The sequence below is a fragment of the Lissotriton helveticus genome, chromosome 6 (genome assembly GCF_964261635.1).
Source record: "Lissotriton helveticus chromosome 6, aLisHel1.1, whole genome shotgun sequence".
Taxonomy (NCBI): domain Eukaryota; kingdom Metazoa; phylum Chordata; class Amphibia; order Caudata; family Salamandridae; genus Lissotriton; species Lissotriton helveticus.
In genome coordinates, this window is record NC_136067.1 from 1,890,504,068 (window position 1) to 1,890,517,837 (window position 13,770).

The window sequence follows — 13,770 nt, forward strand, 5'->3', positions numbered from 1 at the left end:
TCTCCAGTGTCCACCTTGTTGTGTCATAATAATGCGAGCTAGGTTTTTTTTGCATAGTAATTTTTACTATCATTTGGTGGACTGACAGTTCTAAAGTTGCTGGTTGTGAGTGGCTATGCTGTATTGGTTTCCTACACCTCTGACATGGGAGAAGTATTACAACACACCATATGAACCACACTCAATACTTATCACTGTGACTAAAATGCAATTGACTCTGGAATGAAATAAGTGACCCGCTCTTTATATTTGTTTTGTAGGGTTTTGAACCAAGAGGGACAGCAATAGGCCAGAGATTGGTCACATGGAACAATATGGTGAAAAACACTGGCTACCAGGCCACATTAGCAAACTATCCCTTTAAGTATGCTGATGAACAAGCAAAGAGGTAGGAAGTGTTAACAATGAAAAGTTAATTATTTGAATTGATGTTTTTAAATACAGTACAAAAGATTATGTAACCATTGTGATGATTAATTTCTTCTCAATTAGTATTTTAGCTCCTGCTTTTTCACTTGCCGTATGATTGGGGTGTAACATTGTGTTGAGTCCCATAATCAAGTTGTTGTATGCCCCAAATTTCTTGCACAAAAACTCACCTTGTTTGGTCTTGTCACAGTCCTAACTGTGAGAGGGTGAGTCCTCCTGGGCAAGACAGGTAGAGCTATTGCCCAACTTACACTATGTACATTTTAAATGTATTCTCCTCTAAAGTCTTGGCTTAGTATTCTCTTTCCATTTAGGACCCTTGGCTCTTCTCCATTTCTGTTCATAAATCCCCACATTCCTATATCCGATCAGAGACAGACTTCCCTGATCTTACTTACCATTTTACGTTTCGTGTGCTGTTCTTTTCACTCTTGTTTGTCTACACAGTAGTGGCCAGCCCCTATAGTGAGGCACCTTCTGATAGCTCTGTCTTGTGAGCTGTAGCATCAAGCAATACTTGCAATAGTGGGATGTCCTCTTGCTGCTGTCTGTTCCTTCGTTAATGAGCTTTTTAGCATGCCTCTAGGTCCCTCTGGAGCACCTCTGGGCCCCAAGGAACCGGGAGGAACTCCAACTGGAACTTTGCTTGTGGGTCCACCCTTGGTGCCAGCTTGAACCTCTGGACCCGTTGCAGGCACCGCACCAGCTTTGGACCTGACATCGGTTTCGGTACCACAACTTTTTCCAGACCCTGGAGCATCAATGCCGGGCGTTGAGGTGTGACTGATAGTGCTGTCTGATTCAGAGCTGACTCCACTTCGACTGAGGCCGCACCCTGATTATACCACAGCCTTCCGACAACTGATCCGACTCTGATAATTCACCACCGCTTCAAGTAAGGGCCCACAGTTTTTTTAGCACAGACTCTGATAATGACCATTATGATGAAGGGGATACATTTTCTCAAGCATATAGGGAGGATAACTGTTATGAGCTACAAGATGCCAGTAAAGTGAATACTTTTCAGGACACTGATCTGGTCTTTCCACCTGAGCTGGCTTCTGAAGAAAGCGCCTCCTTTGCAATGGCTATTCGAAGGACAGCTGAGGTTCTTGACCTCCAGTTGCTTACTATAGAGGTGAAAAACCATGTTTTCACTAAAGTCCTCCAACCTTGGCAAACTGTTACTGAGCCCCTTCTGCCTTTCAATGACCTCTCTGACACTATACTTGGGACGTGGGCGTAGCCATGTTCCAAGCGGTAAATTGGAAAATTACAAGTTGCCACCGCCTTCCCCCGAGCGACTTCACCTTTCTAACGCAATCTGGCCTTTCTAACACAAGATTTTAAAAAAACAGGAAGCTGGTGGTGCAAGCATCCATAAGAAGGGTAAACCCTTGAAACATCCTCACCACCCCTCTGGATCAGGAGAGTCCAGACACCTCAAACTTTGGCAAACGTACGTTCTTCACTAGCCTGGCATAATGGACCTTCAACTCAAGCTGCATATTGGGCTGCTAGTCTCATGCCCTTTCGGATTCCATTGCTCAGGTACTGCCTGCTCTACGAGACGACTTGCGTCCCACTATTACACAAGTAATTCGCAATGGCCATGGTACAGCAAAATTCATGATTTCCTGTGGATTGGACAACTGCCTGTGTTGGGAAATTGGCACCACTTTGGCACTTACAAGATGTGTGGATGAAGTCTTCAGAATTCTCCAAGGAGGTCCAATCTTCCTGAATGGACACGCCCTTCAATGGCTCTCGTCGCTGTGGTGAAAAGGCAGACTCAGGCCAAGAGCTTTTTAATACGGCAATATTGCAGCATGCTCCTTGGCCCTTCCTGCTCGAACACATCAACTTCGCCAGCAGTTTGGCCTTTTCTGTGGCTATGGTAAAAACTTTCAGTATTATCAGCCAAGCAGACCAGACAGCCTTTTCATAGCTGAGGCCACGGCGCCCACAACCCCACACACCCCCACCTCAAAATCTCTTTAGTGTGCCTTTTCATGTACACACCCATCCTGTCAGAGCCTGTATTCAACATTTTCTCCCAGGGTGCCTAGCCATCACTTCAGACAAGTGGGTCCGGCAAGTTGTCCATCAGACAAACACTCTTCTCCTTCTTTAAACACTATTACACCTTCCATCATCCTCAGAGCAGTTGACGAAAGACCATCTGCCCCTCTTGCAGCAGGAAGTGAAGGCTCCTTTGGCGACCGGGGCGGTTGAGATGGCTTATGTGGGCTCTGCAGTGGGGCCTGAAGTCCTAGTGGGTACAGCATTGGGGGATCTCCCTGATCACACTCAGATTTCGGAGGAGACCAGAAACAACCTGCAGTGGTCAGCAGCAGACCCCTCTTCTTACCCCACCCAGAGTTAACAGTGGCGACCGATGCATCACTTCTGGGTTGGGGAGGCCACCTGGGAGAGGTGGAGATCATAGTCATCTGGTCTCCAGCGGTCCACTTACATTGCTTATGTTTGACTTTCCTATGCAAATGAGGAGCTAAATAGTACTATATTCTGCTTAAGCTTGGGGCTGTGATACAGAGTCCTTATCTGGTGCATACAGACTCCTTCATACCTTTTCAAATGCTCCTCCCTCTGTTTCTGCTACTAAATTATAGCACTGACCTATGTGACACATGGATCTAGAGAACAAGATTCAGATGCTAGTTTCTCAGTTTAGATTTTATTTCTCAGTTCTCTTTCAATGTCTAGCTGTATCACGGAGTAGAGACCTAAAATTCTGTTCCCAGAGTTCTCATATTTCAGCACCAGTTGTGCAGATTTGGAGGTCAACTCCACATACCATTAAAGTGCAGGTGTCTAGGCCAGAGACTTTAAGGGGCTTCTGTCAACTATCTCTGAGATTTGCCGCTTGTCGCTACTGTGTTTCCTAGTAGCGGAATAGAAACCTGCCTTTCATAATTGTTGTTATGAAAACATGCATCTTACATGGCCCTTTCCCTACCTAGGTTCAAACTCTCAGAAGTTCCTCTATTCCGCTCTTAGGTATGGAATCTGCTTCTCAAGGTTACTGCCAGGTGTAAATTTGATTAGAACATTGGAATGTTGAGCGCTCCATTGAAGACAGTGGAGTACCCCGGACTTCTGATGGCTGGTAGAAGCCTGGAGCATCAACATTCCAATGTTTGTTCACAGCAACATCTGGAGCTGGCCTTTAATGGTCGGTAGAGCCTGATACTACGGGCTCTAAGGCTATAGAAGTTTTTTAACGTGATCTCTGTCCTTCTGCTCAGGTTGCTTTTGCTGCAGAGCTACGTATTTAAACGTGCTGCATCATGTCACCAGCTGTTTACAGCACCTGAGCGTCCTACTGTTTGTCTCATGGTAGAGAAATAGTGAGCAGATGCAGGTCTTCTCTGTCTGGGGTATCATTTGGACCAGTTGCGTCTGGAATGTCTGCAGCGTACGCAGAAAAAGGATAACGCCATTCGTATGTAGACATTGAATTTATTTGGTTGTCACCAACTGGGGCCCCATCACAGTTTTCTTCCTTCTACCTCAGGGTGCACTGACCTAAGAATTAATTCCTGTATGTGTGTTTTTTCCCCCCGTTTTCTTCCCCCGGAGTTTTATATAGCATGAACTTGACCCTGAGGTATCAAGAATTAGAGCGCTTTACATGAGCACTGGCAGCGTTACATAAGGGCACATCCATTTTTGTTATGCACGTAGAGATTAAGTGATTTGCCCAGAATCACAGGATGTTGAGCGTTGTTGCCAAGACTCAAACGCATTTCCCCAGATTTGAGGTCGACGGCCCTAGCCGTTAGGCTACATCCTCCTAGTTGTTAAACGTAAACACACCCTGAACAACTTAAATTCCTACTTTGATATTTTCTTTACAGGTATTGTTTGACTCTGACCTGAATATGCTGAGTTTGTCGAGAAGGGCAGAGGTTGGCAGCAGAAAGCATTCTAATTAAACCAATCCCAGGAATTGAAAACTGTGTTGCATGTGAGAAGACCAAGCATTCCCACGAGCAGAAGAGAGTGGGTCGTTTGTATTGCCTCGTGGTAGTGCAGGATGTCCATAATGTGATTGGCATATGTATTTAGCCTACAAAAAAGTGCATTCTGGTGGTTACTTCTAACTGCAGATTGCTCACGTTTAGACTATTCCCAGGTGCCAGCCTGGATCTAGAGATTTTTCTTTGCATTGCGTCTGTAGGTGTTGTCTTGCAGTTTTGTGGTGACTATATATCACCAGCACTCACTTTGAGAGTTTTGAAACAGTCTAAAGACCAACAAAGTTGGGTGCTTAGTTCCGAATCATGTCCAAAGGAGCATAGTGAAAGAAAGTGACAGCGCACAGGGATGGCACTTGGATGGCTCCGCTGCGTTACTTTTATGGCGGTGCGGAGTCAACAAGAGGAGACACAACACTGCCTACAAACATTAAGGAGCACTGATAAAAAAAACTCTCCATATCCAGTCTGGCTTCTGAGAATAATCCAAAGATGAAGAATCTGCAGTTTGAGTATCCACCAGAGAGTGCTTTACCGATGATACTCTTCTTGTTCAATAGTCCCCAAACCCACACCATGTTGTACGAGAAGGTAAACAGATAAAATCCTGTGTGAAATCATGTGTAGCTTTACTTGAGTAGACACTGCCCCATATCCATCAGTTGGTGATTAAGCATGTATGTTTGGAAGTTTAATAATAATGACATGGGTTATGTGCACTTGCAGATTGAAGTCATTAGTGATGATTAAAAGATTGCATATTATTATTACACCTGTATTTCTGTTTACTGTTTGCAAGTGCTTTTCATGGTTTATGGTCATTGTATAGGAGATTGTTTTGTACTTGCTCCCACACAGGGATTCACGAAGACAAACCAGACGCAAGACACTTAAACAATCTTTATAAAAGCAATCTAACAGTATCATTACACCACTTACACAATCGCTGATTATATAATGTTTCTTCAATTTTAGTCACCAAGATGACAGATGGTCAGATGACCGGGAGAAGAGGCAAGCAGACTGGAACTTCCATAAAGATAGCTTCTTCTGTGATGTCCCCAGTAAGTTTAGCAGACACTACTTATTTGTTTCACATCCCCCGCCTATGAAGTATTACCATATAACTGGAGATTACAGTAATTGACTCCCTACTTGTGCTTTTTTATTATACTTTCTCGAGAATCCCCCAGTCTGCTTTATGGCATGTCGGTGGTTTACTTCACAACCCTAGCCTTTTCAGACACACTATGCAGCAACATGAGAAGCTCTTTCATTGCCTATCTAGTTTTTTGCAACTATTGCTCATCAGCAGTGAACTTAGGAAATGTATAATGTGACTGCAAATGAGACTGTTGGGGCATATCTTGCCTTCACATTTGCTCACTAAAATATTCCCCTGATATTATTGCTTACCCACTAGTGTCGTTTGTGCATGCCCCCTGCCTTTTGGAGATCTTTCACTGTTGTTGGTTCTCTAACTTATACCTGGAAAGTGATCCATGCATCAACTAATTGGTATTTTTAACACACAATCCCTAAAAACGTTTCCTAGGTATGCTCGTGTTTTTCATTTGTATTGTGAATCTTTTCATATCCCAAATCTCTCCTTCCACATACCTTTTTAAATTTGGTTGGCTCTTTTATTGTGCATATGATTTTCATAATTGAGAATGTTAGTAGCCGATCTTTAATCAGTCTCCAGTTTCTGCATTCCTGCTTGAGTGTTGTGGAACTGAGCCCAGTATCCCAAATAGAGCCATGCCATATGCCGGTGATGTGTTCTGTGTTAACACAACCTTCCACCGGAAGCAAGATGGTTGACTGTTGGGGTCTTCGAAAAGTATCCTTGGTACATGTCAGATAGGGCTTGTTTGGGAATTTAATGTGGCTAACTGAAATAAGGGGAGAGCTTTTGGAAAAGAAACAGTTTCAAATGGAAACAGGAGAATTCCACTAATCCAAGCGAGCCAGTTCTCATACTTGATGTCGTGTTTGTTTCTAAGCTTACATCTGTAGAAGTTTTAGATTTACAGGGACAGTTTGGTTTTACAACATTGACATCTGCAGGTTTATAGTTGAATCTCTTTTTGGAAGCATAGTACAAAAACCCTTTGCTTAGAAAGTATCTCATTATGTGCTTTACAAATGCATTACATTTAGTGCTGCTAACTTTTATTAAGGGACGAATACTTAAAGGACCCGATTAATAAATGGTTTCCGTTAAAAAAAAGCATGTTTCAATTGTAATTTAGAAATCCGAATTAATATAAATATGATTTGTGAAACTGATTGTAAAGTGTTCTCACAATTGTAGAAAATTCATCAAAAAGGCACATTTTCCATCACTTTAAACTTATGGCTATGAGCCGGACTCAGAGAGAGCCACCTTTGGAGAGGTACTTAAAAGTATCCGTTGGTTCTAGCATTTGTTACCCAATGGATTCCCTTTCTAGAAACGCCCATAAATGTACTTGTGTGAAATGCCCAGAGTAAAAGCCGTATTGTGGGTGATAGGCACACCATATGAAGAGAAAAAAAGCAGAATTCGCTAAACACAGTTGTATGGGTTTAGATTCACGATTTTAAATTTTCAGTTGCCCTTTTAGAATACTTTGTGAATTCTGTAAAATTTGGGAAAGTTTTCCAAATGGAGGAAGTTCTACTAGAGTGTATGTTTGCATCTTTAAACCTCGTGTGCGTAAATCACACCCAGAGTCCAAACCAGGGCACTGTCCATTAAATGCATTGAGGATACTTCAATGGACTTATTTCGTAACTTAGTTTACATAAACTGCTTTAAATGGCTTCTTCCTTATGTGAGTTAAAATAACCCCTTGCCAAAGGTTTACTAACATACAGAGTAATTAAAAAAAAAGAAATACTGATGTTAAGCCTTTTGTAAAACAAACTATTTTAATACATTTCTTTGAATTCTTCCTCTAATTCCACGTTTTTTTTTTCAAATGACCATATCTTTTAGTTACTCTTTTAAGTAACCAAGTATTGCTATGATATGTGTAACACAAACACATAAATAGACAATTTTTCTTAAATCATTTTTTTTACTTTTCCTCCACGTTGCAAAAGTGACGTTTTTAATAAGACAAGAAAAAAATATACATTTTCCTGGTTCCAGCTTGTTTCAACATTACTGTTCTAGATTTCATTTGATGTGGTGCAGTTCAATTGATTGTATTAGTGGAATTTATGGAGAGTTTCGGGAAATTTCTTTAACTAGTGGTTCTTAGAAAGTCTCCAAATCTGAGATGTGTTACTTATTAAAATAATTGGGGTTTTGCCAACAATAACGGAAGTTCATGTGTCAGTTTCTCAAAAACACTGCCTCATATGAGATTTATGAACATTTATTTCTTTTACTCCTGTCCCTAGGTGACCACTATTCACGTGTGGTGTTTACATCTGCACATGGGGAGAATTTGTGGACTCTGCAAGCAATCAAATCGATGTGCAATATAGATAATTTAAGGGTAAGTATGCGTATTAAAGCATCCGCTAAAAGAAAGGTTTGCTGGTGATTTCTGAAGCAGTTGTGTGAAAAGAAATGGATAACCTTTCATTAAATGTATTTTCAAACCTCTGCTCTGGCTGTCCTGCAGGTAAAGTCTGGTGGGACTGAAAGGACGCAAAATTGTGTCTTCAGCTAAAGGCACTACTGAAGCAGAGATAACATGTCTGAATTATGAGGAATGGGTTGAACAGCTTTTGAAGTGTCTTGTTCTCAATTCCCCCTGCTTGCACTTGCTAATACCCTTTTTGTTAGTGTAAATCTGACTGTACAAGAACACTTCCCCAAACTAAAGCTGACAGAAGCGTTGATTGGCTGCCTCTATTGGAAAGTGATTATGGAAGGTTCCATTTGCATTCCTTAGTCTCAAAGATGGAAATATAAATTGACTTCCTGTAATCTTCAGAGTCAAACGCAAGTTAGCCATCGTGACATGCCAGGATTTGAAGGGGTACAGAACCCCTGTATTTGCAAACTGCTCTCAGAGGGTTAAAAGGAACTGCTGGAGATCTGTTTAATCTTATTTTGGGAAACTGCGATTATCCAATGAAGTTTGTTGTTTGCGAACATTTTTCTCCAGCAGTAATTACCGCTTATGACCTAAAGGAAGCGATTTATCTAATAACACGTGCATCTTTTATCCTTCAGGTTGAGGCCAGATTGTTATCCTTTATTTTTCGGCTAAAATATATGGATATATTCGAATTAACTAGTGTGCTATCCTTTAAAACTCTACCCAGAAAAAATAGCAAGATGTCTTAACATAATCACTTTCCATGACATTCTTTTCCTCCAGGAGACCTGGGCAAAGGAGTCAATCGCTATTAGTGGTGACATTAATTGCTTGATTTCCACAACCAGTCTCTACATGTGGTAGAGCACCATGTGTATTGGTTTATTTCATCTAACCTAAACTTAAATACAATTAAAGTTGCTGAAAATTGTTTTTCAAGCGGTGATGGGGGAAGTTAGCTAATCTACACTTCTACCATTATGCTAAATATTTGACCCAATTCAACAAGTAGTGCCCTTGAATATCTAGGCATGTTTATGGAGAAAGAATCTACAAAGAGTTAGTTCTGCATTTTCTCGTGTGATTATATGAAATGAATTATTAGAGGCTTACCTGGAGTTCTTTTGGCTGGCGTGGCTCAGCAACCCCTCCCCATATATGCACTGCCCAGCCCTCCCTCTACTTAATAATGTGTTGCAGTTAGTGGAAACAGTCTCACTGTTCTTGGCTTTTCTTTACTTGCCAACTAATTCATGTATGTGGACATGAAATGATAGAAGTTTGCTTCCTTTTGGGTTCCTACCAGCTAGTGTAGCAGGCTTCATGCATCACTTGAAGTAGTAAAAAAAATGATGTTTGAAAAATGCTTGAATCGATCTGTGTTTACCATTTTTGTGCCATACAGCCAGCCATAACCAAGGCCGTCACAGTACTGCCACAAAAGGGACAGCCCACCCTACAATTCTGGGCTATGTCTTGACAGAAATGCAACAGAAGCATCCCCACACGTGTCTGCCTTATTGAGCCTCGCCACTGAGGTGCACAATAAGGCCCTGGCACGGTGCCAGGGCCCTAGGACTAGATGAGGCTCCGAACACCCAAGCCTCCCCCCGGTAAGGTTCATGACGCCCAGCCTTCATCCCACAATTCCATATGTGTGTGGCTACAATTTGCTAAGAAATGTCCAAGCTCGTAGCAATAGGAGGAATTAGAGACTTGCAAAATAGCAACAGTTTATTGCACCCTCAGACCCCAGGAGCGTATGGAACCTTTATCCAGAGACACATTGAGTAATAGCTGCCTCTGTGTAGAGGACCCAAGCTCTGCTGCTCGCCTTTCTCGAAACAAACCTACAAGTGAGACCGGTACCTCTGGTTGGCTGAAGCATCGTGCGCACAGAGGTGGTGCACAAGAGCAAACTGGAAATGAGCAATTCCTCATGGAAACAAGGAATCTGTGGAGAAATGTTGGGTTTGGAAACCACAAACGTACAAGGTATCATCATAAACAACATACGTGACCCATTCCACTGCAAACATAAAAGAAGTCCCTTCCTTGTGAACCGAATCCCCAGAAGGCTGCGCCGGCGAGGGCTGCAGCAGGTTCACATTTGAGCTCGGCTCCAGCTTTGCAGCTGCTCTGGTCCACGCGTTTGAAGGTGAATTCTGCTATTCCAGCTAATGAGCTGCAGATGTGCAAAGGCTGCTAAATTTGGTTTACAAACATTAACAGTCGGAAGTCCGGTTCTTGTGAAATGCAAGGGAGTTCTGAGATTTGACATCTGTGGACTTGGACACGCACTTTTGGAAAATGTAAGGACTTGATCCCATATAGATCAGCGCATTATAAGCGTTCAGAGTTCATTTGCAGTTTCTGAATACGTGCTGAGATGTGTGTTTACATTTCATATGTTTCTCTTCAAGCATATTCTTTATTTTAGTCCTTTTATAAGCTTTAATCCATGTAGGTGTGTGAATTGCCTACTTCGCTGCCATGAAAGTGCTTCACCCTTCATTTTTCGCTTCAAATAAAACCGCCATTTTTTATGGTTTGCTAGGCTTCTGTTCAACATCTAACAGTGTATCCTCTCTACAGCTGCTATTTCAGCTGTGAATTTTAGATGGTACTTGCTAGCTTCAGAACTCTGCACTTCGATTGTGCTTGCAAAAGTGACAGGTCCATAAATTACAACAATTTACATCAAAATTGTAAAAGTCTTCCACCAGAAGCATGACTTTTAATTCAGATAATGTACAGTTGGAATATACACTGTTGTTAAGCGTACATCTGTATTTAAGGTAGTTACCTCCTCATAGATTGTTCTTGTTCATCATAGTAAACTACAACAAATGCCTCTCGCACACACCCAGAGTGGAAACAAGTATTAAAGTTCTCCGTCTTAATAGACATGTAAAGAGCTAATTGCAGCTGCCAGAGAAACACAATAGATTTTCATGGTGTGATCTTCGTTTATTGTTCATAACTGCCAGCCGACACGCGTTTCGTCTTGGGAATGTCAAATCCTGTGACTCATCAGGGCTGAAATTGTTAAAGATGAGTGGTTTGTGGGTCGCTAGGCCGGTGATACTTCCAACCTGGCCCTGCTCAGGACCAGGAAATCGCACACGCCTTGTAACTGCTGTGCGGCACTAAGGCAGGTTGCCTAGTTTCAGAAGTGGGTCGTTTTATCCCGAATGGATACAGAGGACAGTGGTAGAGCATCGGTTTCCAAATCCGAAAGCACGTATCTTTTAAACAGCTTGGTTGAGTGCTGTTGGCTCTCAGTTGCACCTTGCCAAAACGATATGTCCATATACTTTCGAGGGGAATTGGTTTGGGGGTGACTCCAGTAGTTATCGATTCCAATAAAGTGTCAGAAGTACGGTGCCCAAGGTAGTTCCTGTATATTTCAAATATACAGAGTGCTCCAGGTACGAGAGCCCCCGGGTGCGTGGGCTCACACCGTCTTGCTTGCCCCGGTGCGGGGAGAAAAGGTAGCTGGTAGCTCTGCTGCGTGATCGCGACTCCGGTTCCGGGTGCTGACACTGTCCTATGTCTCCATTCGGGATAAAACGACCCACTTCTGAAACTAGGCAACCTGCCTTAGTGCCGCACAGCAGTTACAAGGCGTGTGCGATTTCCTGGTCCTGAGCAGGGCCGGGTTGGAAGTATCACCGGCCAAGCGACCCACAAACGTCTCATCTCGAACAATTTCAGCCCTGATGAGTCACGGGATTTGACATTCCCAAGACGAAACACGTGTCGGCTGGCAGTTATGAACATTAAACGAAGATCACACCACGAAAATCTATTGTGTTTCTCTGGCAGCTGCAATTAGCTCTTTACATGTCTATTAAGACAGAGAACTTTTATACTTGTTTCCACTCTGGGTGTGTGCGAGAGGCATTTGTTGTACTTTTGTGAGTGTGTGATTCTTCACACATTGTTCGAGGGGTTGAGGGCTCATCCCTTCGCTTTTCAGCACCACCAACACCACTTCTAACTTAACACCAAACGAGTGTCAATAGAGGGAGAGCGCCCAGTATTTCCCCCTTTTTTCTTTCAAAAGCCTTTACAAGTAGGATCATCATAGTAAACTAGTTGATGAAGCTGTTGCCTGGTGACTTGGATTTATCAGTTCCGGGCTGGTAAAGTAGCCATAAGAGGTTCAAAGTGATTGCTGCTGACATTTTGATATATTTGATGTGGATCCAACGGTGGAAGCCCACTTTAGTTCACTGTAATGGAAGTTTTGTGGGTGGGAAGATAGCCTCTTCCCGCCCATCCATATAGTCTCTGGAATCAGCAGCATCCAAGGCAGAAAGGAAAGATTACTTGGAACAAGATGAGATATGGGGTCTATGATGCCTGTATACCTTTATCCACAAATCTTAAAGAAGAAATTACACACAAATTGCACAACCTGCGTCGAGAAGCAACCCTTTACCTCCTCTGAACAAATGGGACTTTTTAGAGGTTTCAAGAAATAAGGCCCAGCGGAGGTGCTTGGGAAGGCAAACCCAGGCCCCCAATTAGAATTCTGTGCTTACATCATTGGACTTTTCTATTCCAGGCTTATGGGTATACTTTTACCCAGTGGTAAGATAACCACCCTCTCCACCCCACCCCAGCCATGCTAGTTACCCTTCACATTCTATTTGCCATTAGGTGATGTGCAATAAGCAGCAATAATGATTGAAGTTTGAATGGAAAACAATAATGGTAAACTATTTGACAACGCTTTATTGGGCTATCTGGGCCGTCCACCGAGAAGGAGCATGTGGATGATGTGTTTCGTATCCATAGCAGAGTGGTTAGCCGTAAGTAAATTTTTGCAATCTGTGATTATCCACACTCCCTTCTGATGTTCATTTCCAGTCTTTATAGCCTTTGTCAGATACACAGTGACCTGCTCAGCTCAAAGACACATCTTTTCGAAATGTATTTGACTTACCTGTAGAGTATTTGTAGGGTGTGCTTGTTAACTAGGCCTTGGGGGGGGGGGGGGGGGGGGGGGGGGGCGGCGGTCATATCCAGAAGACCTTTGTTGAGCGCCTGTAATGCAAATGTTCGTTTAAGAGCCATGTTTTCAGTGTCATTTGTTTCTTAAGCTGAAGGCAACAACAGTTTTTCAATATAGATCTAGTAGCCTTCTCTCAGGCGCGTGTCGTAATTCAGTGGCATATTTCGGCCCATTCTTGTGTAGCGGGACATTACTAGGAAAGGCCACACCTACTGAGCCTTTGTGATGACACATTTGAGACATGAAAAAAGAGGCTGGTGTTTCCCCAATTAGAGTAGATTGTCTCCTGAGGCCTTATGGCTGCACCAGGGAAAGGTGTCCTCTTGCAGAGGAACAGCAAGCTAATTTCCTGACCCAGATTTGCTGTATTCATTTCACAATCTTAAAGAAAATGTAAGTGCAAATAACACAATGCCAGGCAAATCATCACTCCTGCTTGCCCTCACTTAAGGCGCAGACTTGAGAAATGAGAACCAACGAAAGCCGATTTGAATGCGTGCATGCAGCCTTTGTGCCATTAATTGTATTTACAAACTATGCATTGAAATAGTCCTGTTTTGCAGACGTGTGTTGGGACAATGGAGCTTATGTCTGCGTCTGAACAACAGTGGCTCATGGATTTCCTAGAGTCTCTAGCCTAGAAACAGATGATCCCTACATGATCATAGACATTTGATCAAGAATTAGAGGATATGTTTAGGTTATGAGAGACTTTGTTGTGAGAAAATTCCTGTTGTCGCAGGAGTTCTTTATGTGGCATAGGGTCTGTGGAACC

The 13,770-nt window shown here is 42.7% G+C and overlaps 1 protein-coding gene across 4 annotated transcripts in view; it reads left to right on the forward strand.

Annotated features, from left to right (window-relative positions):
• Nucleotides 1–13,770, forward strand: part of DISP1 (dispatched RND transporter family member 1) — a 659,288-nt gene that overhangs the window by 611,676 nt on the left and 33,842 nt on the right. For all 4 annotated transcript variants that reach the window (XM_078649828.1, XM_078649829.1, XM_078649831.1 and 1 more), the window contains 3 exons: nucleotides 261–388; nucleotides 5,406–5,494; nucleotides 7,824–7,921. In XM_078649828.1, coding sequence (XP_078505954.1) covers nucleotides 261–388; nucleotides 5,406–5,494; nucleotides 7,824–7,921 — 315 coding nt within the window. The remainder of the gene's footprint in view (nucleotides 1–260; nucleotides 389–5,405; nucleotides 5,495–7,823; nucleotides 7,922–13,770) is intronic.